General features: G+C 42.6%; 1 protein-coding gene across 4 annotated transcripts in view; it reads left to right on the top strand.

Moving 5' to 3' along the window:
• Usp48 (ubiquitin specific peptidase 48) overlaps positions 1-21,639 on the top strand; it is a 71,904-nt gene that overhangs the window by 20,896 nt on the left and 29,369 nt on the right. For 2 of the 4 annotated variants that reach the window (XM_050152342.1, XM_050152323.1), the window contains exons 10-16: positions 4,764-4,943; positions 7,535-7,660; positions 8,164-8,313; positions 12,561-12,758; positions 14,413-14,527; positions 16,428-16,558; positions 20,848-20,919. In XM_050152342.1, coding sequence (XP_050008299.1) covers positions 4,764-4,943; positions 7,535-7,660; positions 8,164-8,313; positions 12,561-12,758; positions 14,413-14,527; positions 16,428-16,558; positions 20,848-20,919 — 972 coding nt within the window. Of the gene's footprint in view, positions 1-4,763; positions 4,944-7,531; positions 7,661-8,163; positions 8,314-12,560; positions 12,759-14,412; positions 14,528-16,427; positions 16,559-20,847; positions 20,920-21,639 lie in introns of all 4 variants that reach the window. The other 2 variants (XM_050152333.1, XM_050152315.1) reach the window with 1 other exon arrangement.

The raw sequence follows: 21,639 nt of genomic DNA, 5'->3' as shown, positions 1-21,639 counted from the left end.
ACCTAAAGCCCGCTGGGTGCTTTCCTCCCTTCTTTCTTTCCCTTCCCTCCCCTCCCCTCCCCTCCCCTTCTCGTTTTTTGTGAGACAGAGTTTCTCTGTGTAACAGTCCTGGCCGTCCTGGGACTCACCATGTAGACCTGCCTCTGCATCCTGAGTGCTGGGATTAAAGTGTGTGCCACCACCACTTGGCTTCACACACACCCTCCCCCAAGCATTTTTACATTTTTGTTTTATTCTTTTTGCCTCCTGGGAGAGTGCCAGATATATGGTAACACATAATTGCCCGACTGTGCTGCTGCTCTGGGTGGGGAGGGTGGCTGGAGAAAACACCATCCCAGGTGTCCTCAAAGTAGGGTTCAGTCTAATTGGACATCATGGACTTTATCTGGATTGAGTTATCTGTTTATGCTTGATATGATTACTGATTTATTTCTCTAATTAGACTTATTCTCACACAGCCCCCCCCCCCTTTTTAAAAGAACTATTTTGGTTAGGATGTAAATTAATGGGGCACTTAGATTTGTCATTTAATTCTCTGACATTGCGCTTCCCACTGCCCCCCCCCCTATGTCCTGCTCCCTACTCCAGTTATTCCTTCCTGGCTAGTCACACCTGCTTTCCTACACACAGTGCCGCCAGCCCCGTCCTACAGCCCCTTGTGCTGTTCTCTGCTCTTCATTGCAGTTTCCAAGGTCCTTGTTTCTCTAGGGTCGCTAGCTTGTTACTGAGAGGCAAGACTGGACATGCTGGCTTTCTTCATCAGAAATGATCTATAAAGAGATTTTCCTAGAATGGGACAGATTCAGCTTCCTCCATAAAGACCTTTGGCCTATTTCTGGAACACTTGCCTAGTTAGCTGTCATCAGAGAGTAAGGCTTAAGGACCACCCAGTCCATCTGTGGCCACGAAGTTTCTTTGTCTTTTTTTCTTCTGCTCTGCAAGGCTAGGCAGCTTTCCTTTTGAAGTTTATTTTTACTCTCCATAAGTGTGAGTTCTTAAATGAGTGTATGTGCATACTCATGTGCCTGCTGTTCACAGAGGCCAGAAGGGGGCGTCAGTTCCATTGGAACCGGCGGGACTGTGCAAGAGCAACATATGCTCTTACTTGCTCTTACTCCTTGAGCATCTATCTCTTCAGCCCCTTTGAGACAAAGTCTTGCTGTTTAACCCTGACTGTCTCAGTAATTAGAAACATATTGTAGGAAGTCTGGCTCTGGAGTCACCTTATTTAGTTGTATGTGTATCTGTGTATGTATGGCTTCATATCTGTTACAGTGGGTAAACTTGTATGCATGCATGTGGATGTGAGGAGTCTACTTCAAGAGCTATTTACTTCCTCTGTCCTTCCTTCGCTCCTTCCTTCTTTCCTTCCTTCCTTCCTTCCTTTCCTTTTTCTATTCCATTCATTCATTCTCTTAGCATGCTCTCACTGAACGTGGACTTGTCACTTAGGGTATATGAGCTTCAGGAATCCAATTGTCTCTTATCTATACAGCACTGGGATGACAGGCAAACCACCTATACTTTGCTTTAAAAAATATTTATTTTGTGTATACATGCATTTATACATGCCAGGGTGCATGTGTGGAGATAAGGAACAATTTAGAGCTGATTGTCTCCTTCCATCTTGGACCCAGGGATTAAATTCCAGTCACCAGCCTAGCCGGGAGCACCTTTATCTGCTGCGGTGTCTCGTTTGCTTCATGCCTTGCTTTTTGTAAAGTGGATGCTGGTTATCAAACCCAGGTCCTCGCTTGGTGTGGCAAGAACTGTACTACTGAGCCATCTCCCTTCCCCTGTGAAACCATGTTTTAGATCAAGTAATTAAATTGTCTATACAGTTCCTTGGCATGGGTTTATTTTTTGATGGTAGATTCTCTTCTCTGTATTCCATCTTCTGAAAGTGTGCTTTGTCCTTGTGAAGTATGGATGGTGTAGTTGGTGAGAGCTTTATATCTTAATCCACAAGAAGAGAGACAGAGACAACCAGAGACAGGGTCTGGTGAACTTGTGAAACCTCAAAGCCCACCACTAATGAAATACCTCCTCCAACAAGGCCACACTTCCCAATCCTTCCCACACAGTTTCACTAAATGGTTACTAGACATTTAGTAACTAGACATAGCCTGAGCCTATGGGGGACCATTTTCATTCAAACCACCACAGCTGGTAATTTTCTACAACTTATTTATTGTGGCAGAAAGATTCACTTCTGGGCTGGAGAGCTCAGTGGTTAAGAGCACTGACTGCTCTTCCGGAGGTCCTGTGTTGAATTCCCAGCAACCACATGGTGACTCACAACCACTTATAATGAGATCTGGTGCCTTCTTCTGGCCTGCAGGCATACATGTAGACAGAATACTGTACACATCATAAATAAATACATTTTTTTAAATGCTGTTTAAAAAAAGATTCACTTCTGTTATTATGTAAACGTAAGAATTCTGGTTTTAAAGAAAATAATGGATTTTACATGTAAAATGGAATACTTTATATCTCCAAAGAAATTCTGTCCTCTGTGACAAGGATAAACCTGAATGACAAGACATGAAAATGAAATAAGCTTGCCATAGAAAGAAATCCTTCACGATTCATTCATAGACTCTAAAAAATGTCTTATCTGCCAATGATCAACCTCAAGGGAAAAATTTGGAGATCTGTTGGCATGATGTGGTTGACTAAAATAAGTAGTTTCAGGCCAGGCCATGGTAATGAATGCCTTTAATCCTATCTATCACTCAGTCAGAGGCAGGTGAATCCCCAAGTTTGAGACCAGCCTGATCTACAGAGCAAGTACCAGGACAGCCAGGCTTATACACAGAAACCCTGACTCAAACAAACAGAAAACAATTTTTTGTGTGTTCTGGAAGAATTGAAGAGTGGGAAGATTCATGTTGTTGGTACAAGAAGGAAATCGTATGCTGGCTTTGCCGTGGTTAGCTGGCGACAGTAATGTGCTGTTTAGTTCTGAGTTCTTATTTCTTGCCAGTTGAACAATACATTTAAGACAGAAATACCGTGTGCGTTTGTCATAGTGTATGTCTGGAGGTGTCAGGCGACAACTTTGGGGGTCAGTTCTTGTTGAGTGGGGTCTGTCTTGTTTCTGCTGCTATGTATGTTGTGTACTCCAAGGCTAGCTGGTCCAAAAGCTTCCAACCAGGTCTGTCTCCTGGCTTTCCATTCTACCTCAGGAGCCCTGGGATTCTCCCTGGCCCAGTTCAGAAATATTTGTGTCCCTTCTCAGTAGTATTTTTATCCTAGCCCAGAGTTTTGACCCACATACCAATCTTTATTAATGTCCTACTCACTAAGTTACAAGTATCCTGGGATTTCGTTCCTTTAGTCAACTAATATTTTTTTCTAGTCTAAAACAGGGTCCAGCATTTTTATTGATTGAGTGATGAACTGTTTTAAGAGTTATAGCAACAAAATAAAGTTGGATGTGGTTTTTTTTTCTTTCTTTCTTTTTATTTTTTACTATATTGTTTCTGAAAGTTTCCAGATCCTAACAGTTTAAGTATCTATAGACATAGGAATGGTCCCATATATTGTGCTGATGAATTATGCTTAGTTATTGTAAGTAGCTTTTTTTAAAGAATTTATTTTAGTTTTGTTCTTTTTCTCTTTCTGTTTTTTTTTTTTTTTTAGGTGGGTTTTTCTGCAGCTTTGGAGTCTGTCCTGGAACTAGCTCTTGTAGACCAAGCTGGTCTCGAACTCACAGAGATCCACCTGCCTCTGCCTCCCATGTTCTGGGATTAAAGGTGTGCACCACCTTCTTTTTTCTTAATGTGCTTGAATGCTTTGCCTGTGTGTGTATGTATGTAGATCCCTTGTGTCTACAAAGCTCAGAAGAGGGCATTAGATCCAGTTATGGATGACTGTGAGCCTGTCTGTGGGTGCTGGAGCCACTGGCTGCCTTTTAAGTTTGTTTTGATTGTTTTTTTGTTTTACATTTTGTTTTAATTGTATGTGTTGGAGTGATTTGTCTTTATGTATGTTTGTATACCGTGTGCATGCCTAACCTGGTTTTTCTTTTCTTTTTCTTCCTTTTGAACAGGGTCTCAGTAGATCTGGCTAGTTTGGAATTTACAGAGATCCACTTCCCTCTGCCTCCCCAGTGTTGGGATTAAAGACATATACCACTACACCCAGCTACTTTTTCCAAACTTTGGGAGGTTTTATTGAGCTGGGCATAGAGGTACACACCTTTTATCCCAGAACTCCGGAGGCAGAGGCAGGTAAATGAATCTCTGAGTTTAAGTCCAGCCTCATCTACATAGCTGAGTTCCAGGCCAGACCAAAAAAAAAGTTTTATTCCCCCCCCCCCCCATTTTAAGTTTTGGTTGTTTTGAGACGTGGCTCACGTATATTCCAGGCTTCTCTGGAATATATACATACATATATGTTTGTATGTAATATATAGCTGACGCTGTCGTCCAACTTGTGGTAATCTTCCTGCTTCAGGCTTCCTTGTTTTAGTTGCCAATACTGTAAAAAGGAAGAAAAGTCACCTTATTTTATCTTCGCCCATTTGAGTAGTTTAGCTGCACATAACCCACAGTAGCCTTGAACTTGTTGATCCTGTTATCTCAGTCTCTGAGATGCTGGGTCGTAGGGGTACAACCACTATGCCCGGCTCTTCGGTGTCACATTTTGTATTTGGTCAGATGGATAAAGAACTGATAACATTATTATCAGTTTAGGCTAAAGCTGTAAGGTATGTTGTCATGGAAAGTATTTCTTATGCCCCTTTCTCCTTGTAGGTGGGTCCTTTGTGTATGAACTCAGTGCTGTCCTCATCCACAGAGGAGTGAGTGCTTATTCTGGCCACTACATCGCCCATGTGAAAGATCCTCAGTCTGGAGAATGGTACAAGTTCAATGATGAAGACATAGAGAAGATGGAGGGGAAGAAATTACAACTAGGGATTGAGGAAGATCTAGGTAAAACCTTTAAGTTGTGAGTGCCCTTTTAAAATATAAATTTTGTTGTGGTTGTTGTTTTGAGACAGGGTCACAATGTAGCTCTGGCTATCCTGGAACTTAATAAGTAGACCAGGCTGGCCTTGAACTCAGAGATCTGCCTGCCTCTGCCCCCTTAGTACTGTATTAAAGGTGTGCACCACCATGCCTGTCTTAAAATATTAATTTTTTTTTTTTTACTGGCAATGTTTGATGCTGTCATGCATCAAGATTGTTAATGGTTATTAAGGATATTTAACACCACTAGGCATCTCTTATTAGCAGTTCGTGCTTCAAGAAAAACCAAACATTTTGCCCCAGAGATGACCAGGAAAGCATGAAGATGAAGGGGTCAGTTTCAGTTAGTTATTCCCTGGGCAGGGGAAGGATGGTTATGGGTTCCCAGAGGAAGTATGCCATCTTCTTTCTGAGTTGAGACGTTAGTAACTGTGGCAGAAAACCTGTGTTCTGAGCATGGTCTCATGACCCCTCTCATCAGCTCAGCTGTTATCATCAGCTGTAGCTTTGTTTCCCAGTGAGTTGTCAGCTCTTACGGGAGCCAGTGATCTTTTTCACTTCGCTACCTGGGATCTGAACTTTTTTTAAAAATTATTTTGGTATTATTATTGTTTGATATACTGAAGATTTTAGTTATTTTGAGGGAGTCCCAGGTTGGATGTGCCTCTTGGTTCCTCTGCCATGGTACAGCTGGGATTACACCTGTGCACCAGCACACCTGGCTCACAGCCGAGTTGCCAAGGCTTCTTGGCTCCTAGGCCTGCCTTGCTGGCTTAGTGTCTCTAAGTCTCATTCCATTTATAGATTGTTACTTTTTTTTTTCCTTTTTTTTTGGGGGGGGGGGGGGATTGGAGACAGGGTTTCTCTGTAGCTTTGGAGCCTGTCCTGGAACTAGCTTTTGTAGACCAGGCTGGCCTCACAGAGATCCATCTGCCTCTGCCTCCCGAGTTCTGGGATTAAAGGCGTGCGCCACCACCTGGCTGTCTGTTGCTTTTCTTGTTAGTGTTGCATGTCTGACATAGAAAGCTGAAGGCTGAAAAGCTTTGAAAAGTGAAGCTCATGATTTTAGGGCATTGTGGGCCTTCATGGCGGGGAAGGTCTTGAGTAAGCAGCTCAGCTCTTGACGGCTGAAGTATGTGGGTATCCAAGATGAACTTTGCAGTAGAGAGCACTGGGAGTAAGGACCAGCCCTACCACACTATATCTGCCAGTCTGCCCCATCCTAAACTTCACACCTGTTCTAGGTCCTGCCACTAGCCTGGGAATAAGCATTCTAAACAGGTCTGTGGTGGGCTTTTTTTTTTTTTTTTAAGTTCCTAATTTTCAATGTAGTGTTTTTTTATGGTAACACTGTTAAGATCAAATTTATTTTATTGTACTTTTCATAAGTAAGCCTTAGATTGTAAGTAATTGTGTTTTCATTTTTTGTGTTTCTTACTGAAGTTTATTGTAGCTGTCTACATTGTGGCAATGGAGTTGTAAGAGTTAAAGTCTTAGGGAGCTGGAGCAGTGGCTTAGCTGAGGATTTGGTGCATGCTGGGTGGTGATGGCACACACCTTTAATCCAAGCGCTATGGAGGCAGAGGCAGGCAGATCTCTGTGAGTTCTAGGCCATCCTGGTCCACAGAATAAATTCTAGGACAGCTAGTGCTACACAGAAACTTTTTCTAGATGTACTTGTTGCTCTCAGAGGATAAAAGTTTGGTTCTTCGCACCCACATCTGGCAGCTCACAGGCACTCCAGCTCCATGTGCTTAGGGCTTCCTCCACAGGTACCTATACTTATGTTCACATATCTGCATGCACGTGTGCGCTCGCACACAATTTAAAATTAAATCTTTTTAAACGTCTTGTGAGGGTCTACCATCCATTTTATACATATGGCAGTTCTCAATTTTAAAAGAGCTTAAGAGAATCTCTTTGCTTATCAGTATTCTGTTCTGATACTTAAATAACTTTTTCATTTGGATTTTTTGAGATAGTTTTTGTTTGTTTTGTTTTGAGTGTGTGCTTATTTTTCCTGTTTATAAGTGTACCACGGGCTTTTCTGCCCTTGGAGGCCAGAACAGGTTGTGTGATCTTCAGAAGAGTGGCAGAACTGGAAGCAGAGTTACAATTGGTTGTAAACTAACACTTGGTGCTGGGAACTGAAAACTCTGTTCCTCTGCAGGAATAGCCCGTGCTCTTAACTGCTGAGCCAGATCTCCACTCCTAGAAATTGTGTGTGTGCATGCATGTGCACGTGCACTCGGGTGGATGCAGAAGTCAGGTCAATCTCGGGTCCCCCGGGTGCCATCCATTTTGTTTTTTTTTTGAGACAGGGTTTCTAATAGGTTGGAGTTTATTGTTTAGGGCCAGCAATTTCCAGGGATTTGCCTATCCCCACTGCTTGAGTACTGAGATTGCAAGTGTGTGCCACTGCACGCAGCTTTTTAAATGTGCGTTTGGGGGATGTTTGTGCACTGAGCATATAAGTAATTTTTTTTATGTATCCCCCAAGTCCCTAAGGTTTGGACCATCTAGTTAAGTTGTCTTTTATTTCTTTATCCCAGCAGAGCCTTCTAAATCCCAGACCCGGAAACCCAAGTGTGGCAAAGGAACTCATTGTTCTCGAAATGCATACATGTTGGTTTATAGACTGCAAACCCAGGAAAAGAATCACACAGTGGTTCAAGTCCCAGGTAATCACTTTTTCTAAATTGTTTCTGGAGATGCTGTAGAATTCTGTACTTCCAGGTGGATTAATGACCATCACCCGACTGCTCACGTTGTAGCAGGTCTCTTCAGTATGGTAGATGTCAATGAAAGTGAGTGCTGGTCACAAATCAACAACTACTGAGTTTTTGGAACGACTGAGCCTTAGGACTGTTCTATTACCCCAACCTCCCAAAAAAGGCAGAAACAATTCTCAATGTTAGAAGGTAGCTTAAATTGATGTTCGGTTTTATTTTGTTCAACTTGTAGAGCTAAAGAAACTGGTCTCCCTGGCCTGTTCCACACACTGTAGTGTAGAGCCATTTGATGTTTCTGGGCAGTCGGGGTAGGGATCACCTGACTGCATTCCACCTTCGGTTTCACCAGTAGAGGGTTCCATTCATTCATCCCTAGATGATAGTGTGCATATCAGTGTAATCTGTCTTTGGAAGAGAGGATAAGATTGGTTTTGTGTTTCTCTCTTGGATAGCCTTTCTTCAAGAGCTGGTGGATCGCGATAATTCCAAGTTTGAGGAGTGGTGTGTTGAAATGGCTGAGATGCGCAGGCAGAGTGTGGACAAAGGCAAAGCGAAACACGAGGAGGTGAAGGAGCTGTACCAAAGGTTGCCTGCCGGAACTGGTCTGTGAGATATTCCAGGACAACACTATTGCCATTGAATGTCTGGGGTTTTGCTTTTGTGGTGCTTTAATCTTTAAATGTTGTAAAAGAGTTTATGGAAAACCAGTTTTCTCTCCTAGAGGCCAGCTTAAACACTCTAAAATCACTATGGAAACTGGCAGTAACTAGATATCAAGCATCCTATATAATCTTGTCACTTCCTTTTTGAATTGGGAGGCTATTCCTGAATGATAAATCCTAGGTCAGCTCTCTGCATTTTTGACCTGTAAAGACCTTTTTACTGTGGGCTGAAGAGATTGCTCAGGGGAAAAGGTGCTTGTTGCCAAGCCTAAAAACCTGAGTTTGATTCCCAGGACACACATGGTGGGAAAGAACTGACTTCAACAGACTTCTCTGACCTTTGTATGCTTGCATGCCAACCTCCTTACCATGCACACACATACTGTCATAATTTTTTTTTAAAGAAGATATTTTACTTCTAGGCATGGTGGTGCATACCTTTAATTCCAGCACCCGAAGAGGCAGATGTTGTCAGATCCCTGTGAGATATAGGCTAGCCTGGTCTACATAATGAAACTTTGTCTTAAAACCAATTTTTTTTCTTCTGTGAGATAAAATGTTTCTAAAGCCAGATCTGCTTGGATCACTGTGGCCTTTCTTCTGTTTTTAAATGCTTTGTTTTCTAAGAGTATTAACTGATATGTGTGTGTGTGTGTGTGTACAATTTTTCATATGAAATGTTGAGGTAGAAAATCTTATCTAGTTCACCTCTGATATAACCTGCTCATCTGTTTATGTGTCCTTGTTTATTCAAATTTACCTTGTGCCTTCAGTGGCTAGGCTATGAATTGTTTGTCAGATCACAAAATACATCTTCCAGCCTCGCTCCTACATATGGAGGAGAGCAATGTGTATGAACTTAAAATAAGCATTCAAGCATAAAATTGTACAGGTGGTTTCGCTTTTTTTGTATTAATTTTCCATTGCTGCTATAATTTATATCAAAGATGACTTACATCCCTAGGCCAGTATGAATAGTCTTGAGGTGTTTCCTCCTGTGACTGGTACAGCTCAGATGAGGGTCATGTGCTTGAAAAGATAGGTCCCGACCCAACACCCAAAGAAGGAAAAACGTCATACCAAACTGCTGCTTGATTTGATTCACTTCCTTCTTTGTGACTTGGTACTTGAACTGTGTTTAAGTGCTAGAAGTATCTGAAAGAGTCACTGACCTGTACTTATTAGGAAATAAACTCAGGAGTAAGAGCACTCAGTTCATGGGCCTTTAGTCTAAAGTGTTGGCCATAGAAATCTGTTCTCCAAACTGTAGTCAGTTTCTTGGACTGTGCAGAAGGAAAAGAGGACTCCTGCCCCGAAGACAGAATGGCATGAGGGAGTGAGGGTGAAGCTTTGTGGGGCAAAGTGCATGCTTGTGTCTGGAGAGACCCTGGATTGTGAACCACTCACTCTGAGGGCGCCATGATGGCTTCTATACCTTGACCAATCAGGACCTTTACCTATTGGGAACTCCTCATTCTAAAACAATCATTGTTTTATATTGTTGTATGAGTATTCTTTTGAAAGGCCACCTGTCCTAAAAATCCAAGTCTCAGTGTAAATGAAAACATTATCATTTTGGCTGCTGTTATTTAAACTTGAAGGTGCTTGAATTCAAGAGAAACGGTTATATTTTTTCATGCTATTATTATTCAGGACTCTTAACTTTGTTATACTCAAAATTCATTTTTTTTTAATTTTATTTATTTTGGACTTCACATCAAACTCACTCATGATATTTGACTTATTTCAAGATGACCTTACTCAGTAACCCAGGGTGGCCTCAAATTCATGACAGTTCTCTTTCCTCAGCTTCCTTGGTGCTGGGATTACAGGGGCATCACCGTAGCTCTCCCAGGACCCCAGCACATTGAAGCCAAAGCTGGGTAATGATGAGTAGGAGGTTAGATCAGAATCGTGTACAGTGTCTGCTACTGTAAAGGCAGAAGTGATTTTCCCCCCAATCTTGGGATCTTACATTAATTCGTAATCATTTAAAAGCTAAAATAGCAAACTTCATTTGGGAAGTTTTCAGTGAGATTCTAGTAGATGATTGGACAGGTTACCTTGGACCTACCTGCCTTTGAGCACATATTCATTGTGTGTCTTTATCGTCCAAGGACTTCCTCCTTATGGTGGTTAATTCTTTTTGTCTTCTGGGACAAGGTCTTCCCGTAGCTCAAGCTGGTCTGGAGCTCACCATGTAGCTCCTGCTGGCCTCAAACACGGGTGACCCTCCCACTTTAGTCCCCTGAGTGCTGGGATTATAGATGAGAGCCACCACTGCCAGCTTCAATAGGCAGATCGATTTGGCCCATCCCCCCAACAGAAGGTGTCGCCCTCTGTTCACTTTTCTGTGGATGCTGGAAGAACAGAACCTGGAGAATTATTTCTTAAGTGGGAACCTGTATCAATCCCTCACTCCCCTTGAAAATACTCAAAACTTTACTCTCTGACTTTGTATAGGAAGTATTTAATATTGAAGACTTTATTTCCCACAGATAAGGGTCACCCCCCCCCCCCCGCCACACACACACCTTCCTTTTACACTCAGCCTAAACCTGATAAACAGCACAGAATGTGGGAGGTGTTTTGAATATAATTGGTTATGGTATGATTTGGGGGTCTGGGATGATACTAGTACTGGGGATTGAACAAGGGCAGTGCACATTCAGGGCAGTCTCTCTACTCTGAGCTGTGTGCCTCACTAAAAGCATGTATGTATTATTGTTTTGCTTTTCATTTGTTGATGGTGTTGGGGATTCGGCCCAGGGCTGCACTCATGTTAGGCAAATAGTGCATCATTGAACTACACCCCAGCCCTTGTCATGCTGATACTTGTAGGATGCCACAACCATTTTACCTGTCCTGTGTCTTACGGTCTCCTCTTATAGATTTTGTTTGTATGTATAATTAACTTTTCTATATCTCTTTTCTTCCAAAAAGCTCAAAATGCTTCACATATCTTATCTTTTACACTCAGCAACATCTCTGTGAGGTAGGTAGAAGGCAGGTATTATTACCTTCATTTTGCAAATTAAAGATCTGAAGCCTAGAGAGTTTAAGTGACTTGCTCACGTTGAGTTTCTAAGGCAGAACTTGGATTAGACTTTGGTCTCAGCAGGCAGGTCATCTCCCCCTGCAGCTACCTAGTGCTGCCCCTTGCTATCCAGTTTCAGTGCAGAAGTGGATCTGACACGCCAATTTTTTTTTTTTTTTTTTTTTTTTTTTTGTCAAAACATTGAAATGTTTGAATTAAAATGAAGTGGGAGTTAACTTTCTGGATGTGTGACTCCGGGGATGTGAAACTGGTCACAGTGAGCTTTGCGTTAAAGTGTCTGCCCCTCAGATCTCGCCAGAAGTAGCACACGATACAAATACATGAATTCAACCTTTGTGTGTTTTCTTCTATGTTTTATGCTGGGACTCACTGGAGATCTTTGTAAGTAATCAAAGCTGTCCCTTTATTTTTAACTTTGTCTTTTGGGGAACTCTGGGACTCCCTCTCCCCAAGTTAAAATTTGTTTTGAAATGTCTGGTGTTCTTAATTTTTGAACCTGAAAACTGATAATTCTGTTCTAGTGTACTCTGCCCTAGAACTTATTTCAAATGCATTATTTTCTTGAAATTAATAACAATGAAATGAATAGATTGTAACACAGACTTTGGGGGAAATCTTAAATACTTTTTCTTAACACCAGTCCCATCCTGGATTCAGGAAAGTTGAATGATGAAATGAGCTTGTGAAGTGTGGTTGTAGGTGACAAGGTTAAATTTTTAACTCAGCTCGATCCTGACTTCTCATTTTAATCTTCAGATATATATCACACAGTTGTGCAGAGTAAGGGATGAGGTGATGATTTTCCATCCAGCACCCAAGTGTCCTCATGGAAGCTCTGCTGTGCTCTCAAGCAAGGCACTTCTCTCTGTGGATGCCTCTTGTAGAATGTGGCTAATAATACCCGCCGATCCCATAGGGCTCTGTGCAGATGTGTTTCCATGTACAACGCGAGGTCACAGAAGTGCTAGCTAACTGGGATTTGTAGTCACACATCAGACACCTCCCATTGATTCTTCTGATCCTGCTGACTTTGGACAAAGTTTGTGCTGTCTTTTGAGGACAATGACTTGGATCACTTAGTCCAAAACTATAAAAGTACATAGTTTCTTCCCATTCCTTTTTTTCTCAGAGGCCTATGAATTTGTCTCTCTTGAATGGCTGCAGAAGTGGTTGGATGAATCAACACCCACCAAACCTATTGATAATCATGCTTGCCTATGTTCCCACGACAAGCTTCATCCAGATAAAATATCAATTATGAAGAGAATATCGGAATATGCAGCTGACATTTTCTACAGTCGCTATGGAGGAGGTCCAAGACTAACTGGTAAGTCAGAGCGTCCACCCTCTCGGCTTAAATGTAGTAGAGACTCTCTGAGATCAGTACTGGATGACAACCTGAAGTTAACTGAGAGACCGAGCATTCTTAAACTTTGCAAAATGGGCTCGCCAAGTAGAGCTGAAGTACTGCTAGGCGACTGGTGGAGTACAGACAGAATGGATTCCCAGCACATACACTAATCTTTCTCAAAGCCTTGAGCCTTTGTTTGCAAAGCCCATTCTGTCTTGTTTGTGTAGGTTTGGGAAATTCTTCTTAGTTTCTAAATCTGCTTAGTTCTTGAATGTATAGAAGCTATATAGTCAAAAATAGCCAATCTGTTTAGTTTTGGCTACTTCTTCTCAAGTAAGTGTCTACTTATTTCTATTTAAAATTTTTATTTATTTAGTATGTCTACACTACATGTTCTTTTTAATGAGCAACTGGCCACATGGGTTCTATGCTAATCTCCACTGAGGCTAAGGGAATTGCATGACCTCCAGTTCCTCTTTCCTGAAGTGAAGTGCTACTTTTGGTTATGCTTAACATTTAATTATATGCTCTAGGCCTTTTGCATTCTAAAGTACTCACCATCCAGAATTAATAAATTACGCAATGGGAATCTTTTTGGAGGGGGGGTTCTCTGTGTATCCATGGCTGTCCCATCCCAGGCTGTCCCACTTTGTAAACAAGCCGGCCTTGAATTCAGAGATCCATCCACCTCTGCCTCCTGAGTGCTGGGACTAAAGGCGCATACCACCATTGCCTGGCTAAATCTTTTTATAGGTGTTTTGACTGCATGTATGTCTGTGTATAATGTGTATGCCTGGTGCCAAGGAGGGCAGAAGGGGGCATCATCCCCTGGAAATGTAGTTATGGATGTGAGCCACCATGTTGGTCTTGGGAATTGACCTGGGTCGTCTGCAAGAACAAGTGCTCTTAACCACTGAGCCATCTCTCCGACTCCTGTAAGATCTTTCAAGGAATCACATTTCAGGACCGATGTGATGTCGCTGTAGGTGAAAGCACTTGCCACAAAGCCCATTGACCTGAATGCTTCCCGGGACCCCCTTGAGGGAAAAAAACAGACTCCATGTAATCACGTGCACGTGTATTATATACCCACAGTAATAATAAATGAAATTTAAACACAGAAACAGCATGTGATTTCTAGAGCATCTGCGCACTGTGCCATGTCCTCTATTGTTTTCATCCCTTCAGTGTTCTGTGCTTGGGAAGTCATGTCTGCATGAATTACATGTATAGTTGTTGGATATGTTGTTGACCCTCCCTCCTCTAGTTAGATTCGTTTGATTAACTACTATAGTTGATAAACACTCTCTTCATTATTTAGAAAACTTAATGTATGAGTGAGTATCTAGATCAACAAGATCAGGATCTAGAAAGACTATTGTAATAATTTGGTTTGGCCAGGTGTGGTAGCATACACCTTTAATCCCAGCACTCGGGAGCAGAGGCAGGCAGAACTCTGTGAGTTTGAGGTCTCCCAGGGCTGTTAAACAGAGAAATCCTGTTTTGGGGAGTGGCAGGAATTTGTGGTTTAGATTTAAAATTCTTGTGTATTTTGTTTAGTACTGGAAACATTCTCATAGGAAGTCTGTGTGAGAATGAAGTTTATTTTCATTGTCTTTCTTGCCTTTAGTGAAAGCCCTGTGTAAGGACTGTGTTGTAGAACGTTGTCGTGTACTGCGCCTGAAGAGCCAATTAAATGAAGATTACAAAACCGTCAACAATTTGCTGAAAACAACAATGAAGGGGTATGTTACACAGCATGCTGTTTATGAGAGCCTACAACATTGCCAGGCAGTAATCAGACAGCTGCTTACTCATTTTCGGAAAGAGTTGACTGTTAAGTGAAGGTCGGTAGCCGAGCAGTTCTCAAGTAAAACTTGTACCGTGAGAATAGCTAGGAATCCAGCTGTATTCCTAGCACTTTAGAGGCTAAGACAGGAGGACATCTTGGGCTACAGGAGCGAGTGAGCATCCTTTACTCCCCCCCCCCCCCCCCCCCCCCCCCCCGCAGTATTCACTTACATGTGTATGTGTGTTTGTTCATGTTTGTGGGCGTGTGCACGTTTCCTGACCCGTGTAGACATGAAAGAGTAGAGCTTTCAGTTGGTAGTTCTCTCCTTTCACCGTGTAGGTCTAAGGAATTGAACTCAGGCCCTGCCATGCTTGGCAGCAAGCTCCTTTACTGCTGAGCCCAGGATGCTTAACAAAAAATATTTTTCTTTCTGCGGTTGGGGAGATGATCTTGTGGACTGTGGGCTTCCCTTGCTAATATGAAGATGAGTTCAGGTCCTGAATAGCCACATAAAGAGTTACATGGTCGTCCCAGGAGGCAGAAGTGGGGGATTCCTGGGACAAGCTAGAAGCAGTGGGCTCCGGGTAAAGAGACCCCACCTCAGTGAATAAAGAGGAAGACCACTGACCTTGCACCTCTAAACATACATGTGCACTTTGTACCTTTAAGCATATGTGTGCATATGCACCTTTAAACATTGCAAAACACACCACATACACATTTCTTAGTTTAATTTAAAAAATGTATTTATTTTATGTGTAGGTGTTTTGCCTGCACGTACATCTTGTTTATGTATGTTTCCCACAGAAGGTGCAAATGGTCATTGGATCCCTGGGGAATAGAGCACAGACAGCTGTGAACCATCTTTTGGGTTCTCTTAATCAAACTCAGGTTGTCTGAAAAAACAGCCAGTGCTCTTAACCACTGAGCCCTCTTTCCAGCCCTTAAACTAGAAATTTTGTTTTGTTTGAAACAGGGTTTTTCTGAGTAGCTCTGGCTGTCTTAGAACTCTCTGTAGACCAAATTGGCCTTGAATTCACAGTCCACCTGCCTCTCTGCCTCCTGCGTGTTAGAATTAAAGGCATGTACCACCATCACCCAGCTAAATTAGAATTGTCTTAAAAAATGAATTTTTGCAGTGCTTACTCTGTAAAAATAAATTGAGTCAGACACAGCCTTCGCTCTGTAAAAGAGGAATGGGAGAGGTCTGGACCTGACCACATGAGCCAATACTCAGAGTACAGAAAGCTTGTCTGGAGAACCATCACTCAGGCCGGGGAAGGTAGTGTCTCCTTCAGCAAGGATGAAGTGATGCTGAGACGAACGGGGGACTCAGTGGGTACTGGGTGTCAACCCGCACTCCACAGAGCACCTCTAATTCAACCAAGAGCCATTAAGTGATGGCACCTGCTGTGTTCATGTCATTTGTTCCTAAGAATCTCCTAGCAGACCTCAGCCTGGTCTCCCTTTGGCCCAATTCTACAAGGCCTCCTCTGTGACATCAGTAAGGGTGTGTATACCCAAGTATCTTTGTGCCAACTTAGATACTAAGAGTTGTGTGTGCCAAGAGTAGTGATCAAGTGGAAGAAAGTTGAATATGATTGAAATGGATTTGAACTCAACGTATGAGAAAGAGAGCATGATCTAGAATGGAAACAAAGCAATAGACACCTGGAGTTCAGTAGTGAGGCGTGAAAATGGCTCGAATCAGGAATCGGATTAAAAACAGTTGTGTGCACAGTAGTGATTTGACTGTTTATAATCATTTTAGTTGTGGGCTTCAGGGGAAAGACATAAAAGGAGGGAATACTAAGAGTCACCTGCTAGGGCTTAACATTCTCTCTTTTCCACAGCAATGATGGATTTTGGGTGGGAAAGTCTTCCTTGCGCAGCTGGCGCCAGTTGGCTCTTGAACAACTAGATGAACAGGATGGTGAGGCGGAGCAAAGCAATGGGAAGATAAACGGGAGCCCCTTCAATAAAGGTGATGGGGGAATCCATGACTCCAGAGTTAGAACCTTTGTAGTTTTTTTTGGTGTGTGGGGGGGTGGCTTTGTTCTCTTTATCCATGGGGTTCCTTCCACCACCCCAGCTGCTGCTGCTTTTGCACTGTAGGTTTCTGTGCCTATCCTTTTCTTGAACATTCATGAGTGCTTGCAGAGTTGAAGTATCTCCATGGCAAAGCTGCACTGTGGTCCCCCTCCCGCCATTTCCCCACAACTGCACTGTGTTCAGCTTGCTCATGTGCTCCGTGAGAAAAAATAGGCCCTTCATTTTCAGTAAAATTGCCTTAATAAAAATTTATGCCCCTGTATGATAAGATGTTTATTAAGTCTCAAGGTCTCAGAAACAGCTAAGGGCAAATAATAGATGTTCAAACTTTTGAAATTCCACTCACAGACTCAACAGAGCCTTGGGGGCATCTCCTTTAGGGAGCTCTGGGCTCAAGTGCCACCTAGTCAGTCACGTGCAGAGTCATGTCAGTTCTGCTCCAGCCTCCAGGGAGGGGAGGGTAATGGGCTTCAGCAAGCCCTGCAGGCTGTTGAGCTCAGCAGTTTGGCTTTAGGATAGCAGCCAATGACCAATGTGACCTCTGCACTCTGCCTCAAAGAGGGCAGGGCTTGGAAAACTTGTTACTTGTTCTTTCTTTTTGAGCCCTGCTTTCAGACAGGAAATCATTTTATTGTAAACCTAGCAGTAAACAGATGCCAAAGGCATTTAGAATAACTTAGGTCTAAACTGGAGACTTGTGATTTTGGCCATCACTAATTTTGAGGTCAATTATGCTCACTAGTGCTATGTTGTTAGTGACTTGTGAATAGTTATTTTCACCCGATTTCCTCCCTCACACCCCCTTTGTTTTGTTATTTTATGGTACTTGACCTAGAACCCAGGGTCTCACACTAACTAGGCAAGTATGCTACCTCTCCACTAACTTACAGCTCTATTGGTTTTGTTCCCAAATACTGACGTTTATATGCTTGTATTTTTGTTTTTCGGGACAGGGTAACTCTGTGTAGCCCTGTCCTGAAACTAGCTCTGTAGACCAGTCTGTTCTTCAATTCAAGAGATCACTTACATCTTCCTTCTAAGAACTGGGATTAAAGGTGTTCATTCGCCACTACTGTCCTGCTGTTATATTAAATTGTTAAGCTTTGTTGAAATCATGTATTTTCTACACTTAACCATTATTTCCACTCCTTGCTTCCTTTCCCTCCCTCCCTCCCTCCCTTCCCCTCTCCCTCCCTCCCCATCTCGCTTCCTTCATTCTTCCTTCCCTCCCTCCCTTCTCCTCCTTCTCTCTTCTGTCTTGTTTCCTTTGTGTGTGTGTGTGTGTGTGTGTGTGTGTGTGTGTGTGTGTGTGTGTCAGGGTGTCAAGCTCACTATTTAGCACTGGCCTGGAACTTGGCATCTTCCTGCCTCACTCTACTGCTTTAGTTACAAGTGCGCACCACACCTGACTAAGCATTAGAGCTTATAATCTCGGTACTTAACATGGACTCCCAGATGATGCTCCTTTTAGAAATGAGCTGTTCTAGTTTGTGTCTTGAATGGGTAGGAGGACTAAACTCGCCGTTGCTGAGCATGTTGTCTACTGCTTAGCTGGATTCCCATTCTCTTGAGCTGTGCATTTTCAAATTTTAGGTTTTCTTTTCTTTTTTCATTTTAGACAGTTTCACTGTAGCCCTGGCTATCCTGGAACTCACTATATAGTACAGGCTGGTCTCAAAATGGCAACCTGCCTCTGCCTCCCAAATGCCCCACCATGACCTGCAGTTAGTTTTCCTTTTGATTAAAATATTTTATTGATCTGGAGAGGTGTTTCAGTAATGAGAGCAGTGGCTGCTCTTCCAGAGGACCCATGTTCAAGTCCTAGCATCTACAAAGTGGCTTACAATTGCCTGTCAACCCCAGTCTCAGGGGATCTGATGCCCTCTTCTGGCCTCCTTGGCACCAAGGCTACATGCCAATGCTCAAACACCCACCCATATACATACAATTTAAATTTGAAAAGATATTTTATTGTTTCTGTGATGCAAGGGCTTAGCATTGATTTCAGTTGTGTGCTCTTGTCATTAGAAAACCCTTGCTACAGTGATAGTGGTATCATATGACCTAGCACACACCTCACTTGGAGTTCTTCATACATCAGCTCTTCATTTTATGTGGACTTAGAAAATAGAAATGTCTTTACGTTGGGCTATCTTGAAAATATTTTCCATTTTGCTTTCCCTGTAATAGGCCTAATTTCAACTCCTCTTCCCATTCTTTTTTTTTGGGGGGGGGTGTTATTTTTGTTTTGAGATAGGATCTCTTATGTAGCTCTGCCTGTCTTGGAACTTATTATGTTGGCCAGGCTAGCCTTGAACTCACATAGATCCACCTGCCTCTAGATTGCTGTTATCAAAATTGTGCACCAGTACACTCAGCCTCAGACTTTTTGAAGCTTAAATTTAGCAATGTGTCATTCCTCCCACTCCCAGTCCCTGCCAGGAGGCAAGAAACCTGCTGGCGTTTCAGGGACCGTGCTGCAGTGCTGGCTGCACAGGCACTGTATGGGTGTGTGTACTAACCAGATCCGGTTCACTTTTCCACAGTCAGTGTGTGGGGACAGAGGTAGCGAGCGTTCTTACACGTTATGCTATGAGATGTCCAGTTTACCTGCAGTGCTTCATCCTGTGCTATTTTCCCAGCAGGCCAGAGAGTCAGCTACATGTGTAATTGGCACACACTGCTCTGTGATGGGTGCAGGCTCCAGGATGACTAGGGAACATTAGATGCTTGCCTCTGACTTGCTAATATCAAGAGTTTAGGAGTCTGATCTAAGAGATTAACTTGGTGTTGACACTTAACCTTTTCCAGTTATTACTGAGGTTACCATCTCACATTCAAGAAGTAACTTCTGTTTGTGACAGTTGACAGAATGTGTCTGATTGTGTTCTTCTTGCCCCTAGTTCTCTACCTAAGGTTTTTTTTTGGGGGGGGGATGGGTCTGTTTTGGTTTTTTGACACACTGGGAATCAAACTCAGAGACTTGCACATGCTGAGCAAGTGTTCTACCATTGTGTGACACTTAAGTCATTGTTTTAGCTTTTTAAGTAACTTGTGACATTTCCCCCACTTTGAGGAGCCCCATCAACCAGGCTAACATTGAACTTATAGTCCTCTTGCCTTCACCTCCCAAGTACTGGGATCATAGGTGTGTATCTTCACACATGGCAGGATAGACTGAGTGTGATGAAACTGTCTCCTAACCTGGAAAGCCATTGAAAAACTAGTCCAAGACAGGTGGATCTCTGTGAGTTTGAGGCCAACTTGATCTACAGAGCCAGCTCCAGGACAGGCTCCAAAGATAAGGAGAAACCATGTCTCAAAAAAATGAAACAAAACCAAACAAAAGAAAAGGGGGGGTGAGAAAAAGAAGAACTAGTTCAGTCTCCAAATGTTGAAGATTTCTTCCTTGATTGATTTCCAGTGTCTAGGATTATACTTGGTGACAGTGTAGACAAGCAAGGTCAGGGAGGTGTTGACAGTGACATCATATGTCCATGTAAGGGTCTGTTGAATCGCCCAGGGCAGGGAGCTGAAAGTGACAGTAGATGACACTTGACTAGAGCTAATAGAATATGTAAATTTTCAGATTGAGAAAAAGCATGTTTTATTGGATAAGCTTTTGTTTGTTTGTTTGTTTGTTTGTTTCCAGACAGGGTTTCATTGTATAATTCTGTTGATGAGGCTGTCCTTGAACTCAGATCCACCCACCTCTGATTCCTAAGTCAACTTATTTTCCTTTTATAATATTAATAAAAATAAAAATTAGCTGGATAGTGGTGGCACACACCTTTGATCCCAGCTCTTGGGAGGCAGCAGCAGGCAGATTTCTTTGAGTTTGAGACTAGCCTGGTCTACATTGTTAGTTCTAGGACAGCCAGAGCTGTTGTTACACAGAGAGACCCTGTCTGCGGAGCTGGGAGGAGACAACTTCCCACACAGGTCAAGCTGACCCTGATCTTCCCACCTTCATTGTCTGCAGTGCTGGGATCACAGTGCAAGCCAGGGTCATTGCATAACTCTTCAAATCCTTCGCTGTTGTTGAGGTTTTCTCCTTTCCTCTTAGGGAAGGGAAGTATAGCCTTGCTCTGCGCGCCTGTGCAAGTCTCAATTGCCTTGATTTTTCAGTATTATTTCAAGTTTCTTTGCTTAAAGTTGTGCTGCTTTAATTTTTAACTATAACAGCCAGAGCTGTAAGTCTCTTTTTTTTTTTTTGATTAGATGAATCAAAGGAAGAAAAAAAAGAAGAGGAGGAGGAATTAAATTTTAATGAAGACATCCTGTGTCCTCATGGTAAGCTAGAAGCTTGTATCTGTTGTATCTGTTGTCCGTTTGGCATCAGCTCCCACCATGTTTTATTCCTCCCTTTCCCTAAAGTTCTGTTTGGATTTCATTATGTAGTCCAGGTTGGGTATCATCAACTCAGAATTCTTTTGCCTCTACCTCCTAAGTGCTGGGATTACGGGAATGTGTCAACACACCTTCCTGAGAATTCTTTTTATCCTGGTCCCATAGCAAGTTCTAAGCCAACCAAGGTAATACCCAATGGTTTTAAATTTAATTCTTTATTTTCTTTTATACTGCATTTATATGTTCATTCATTCATTATTTTTTCATTCATTTATTGAGAAACCTCAATAGCTCTGGCTAGTTTCAAACTCAAATTAATCCCCATGACTCAGCTCCTGGGTACTGAGATTCTGAGTGCAACACCAGGCTAGACCAAGTTTTGAATCCCATTTTCTCAACCTCTGGATGCCCACACCAGGTCTGTGGGGCAGGTCTGTAGCATAGTAAATCTGGTGGCATTTTATTTTAATTTTTAGTATGTCTGTGTGAGTATGTGTCTTTGAGTGCTGGCCTCCACAGAGGCCAGAGGCATTGGAGCTCCTCGAGTGGAATCACAGGTAGTTAAGCTGCCTGAGTGCATGCTGGGAATTAAACTCCTGTCTTCTGCAAGAACAAAACATTCTTTTAACCACTAAGCTCTCTTCCCAGCTCCTGATCACTTCC

Source organism: Alexandromys fortis, unplaced genomic scaffold (assembly GCF_014885135.2).
Source record: "Alexandromys fortis isolate MF-2015 unplaced genomic scaffold, M_Fortis_MF-2015_v1.1 scaffold_26, whole genome shotgun sequence".
NCBI lineage: Eukaryota > Metazoa > Chordata > Mammalia > Rodentia > Cricetidae > Alexandromys > Alexandromys fortis.
The sequence above is the reverse complement of the archived record's forward strand: the minus strand, read 5'-3'. Positions and strand labels throughout refer to the sequence as shown.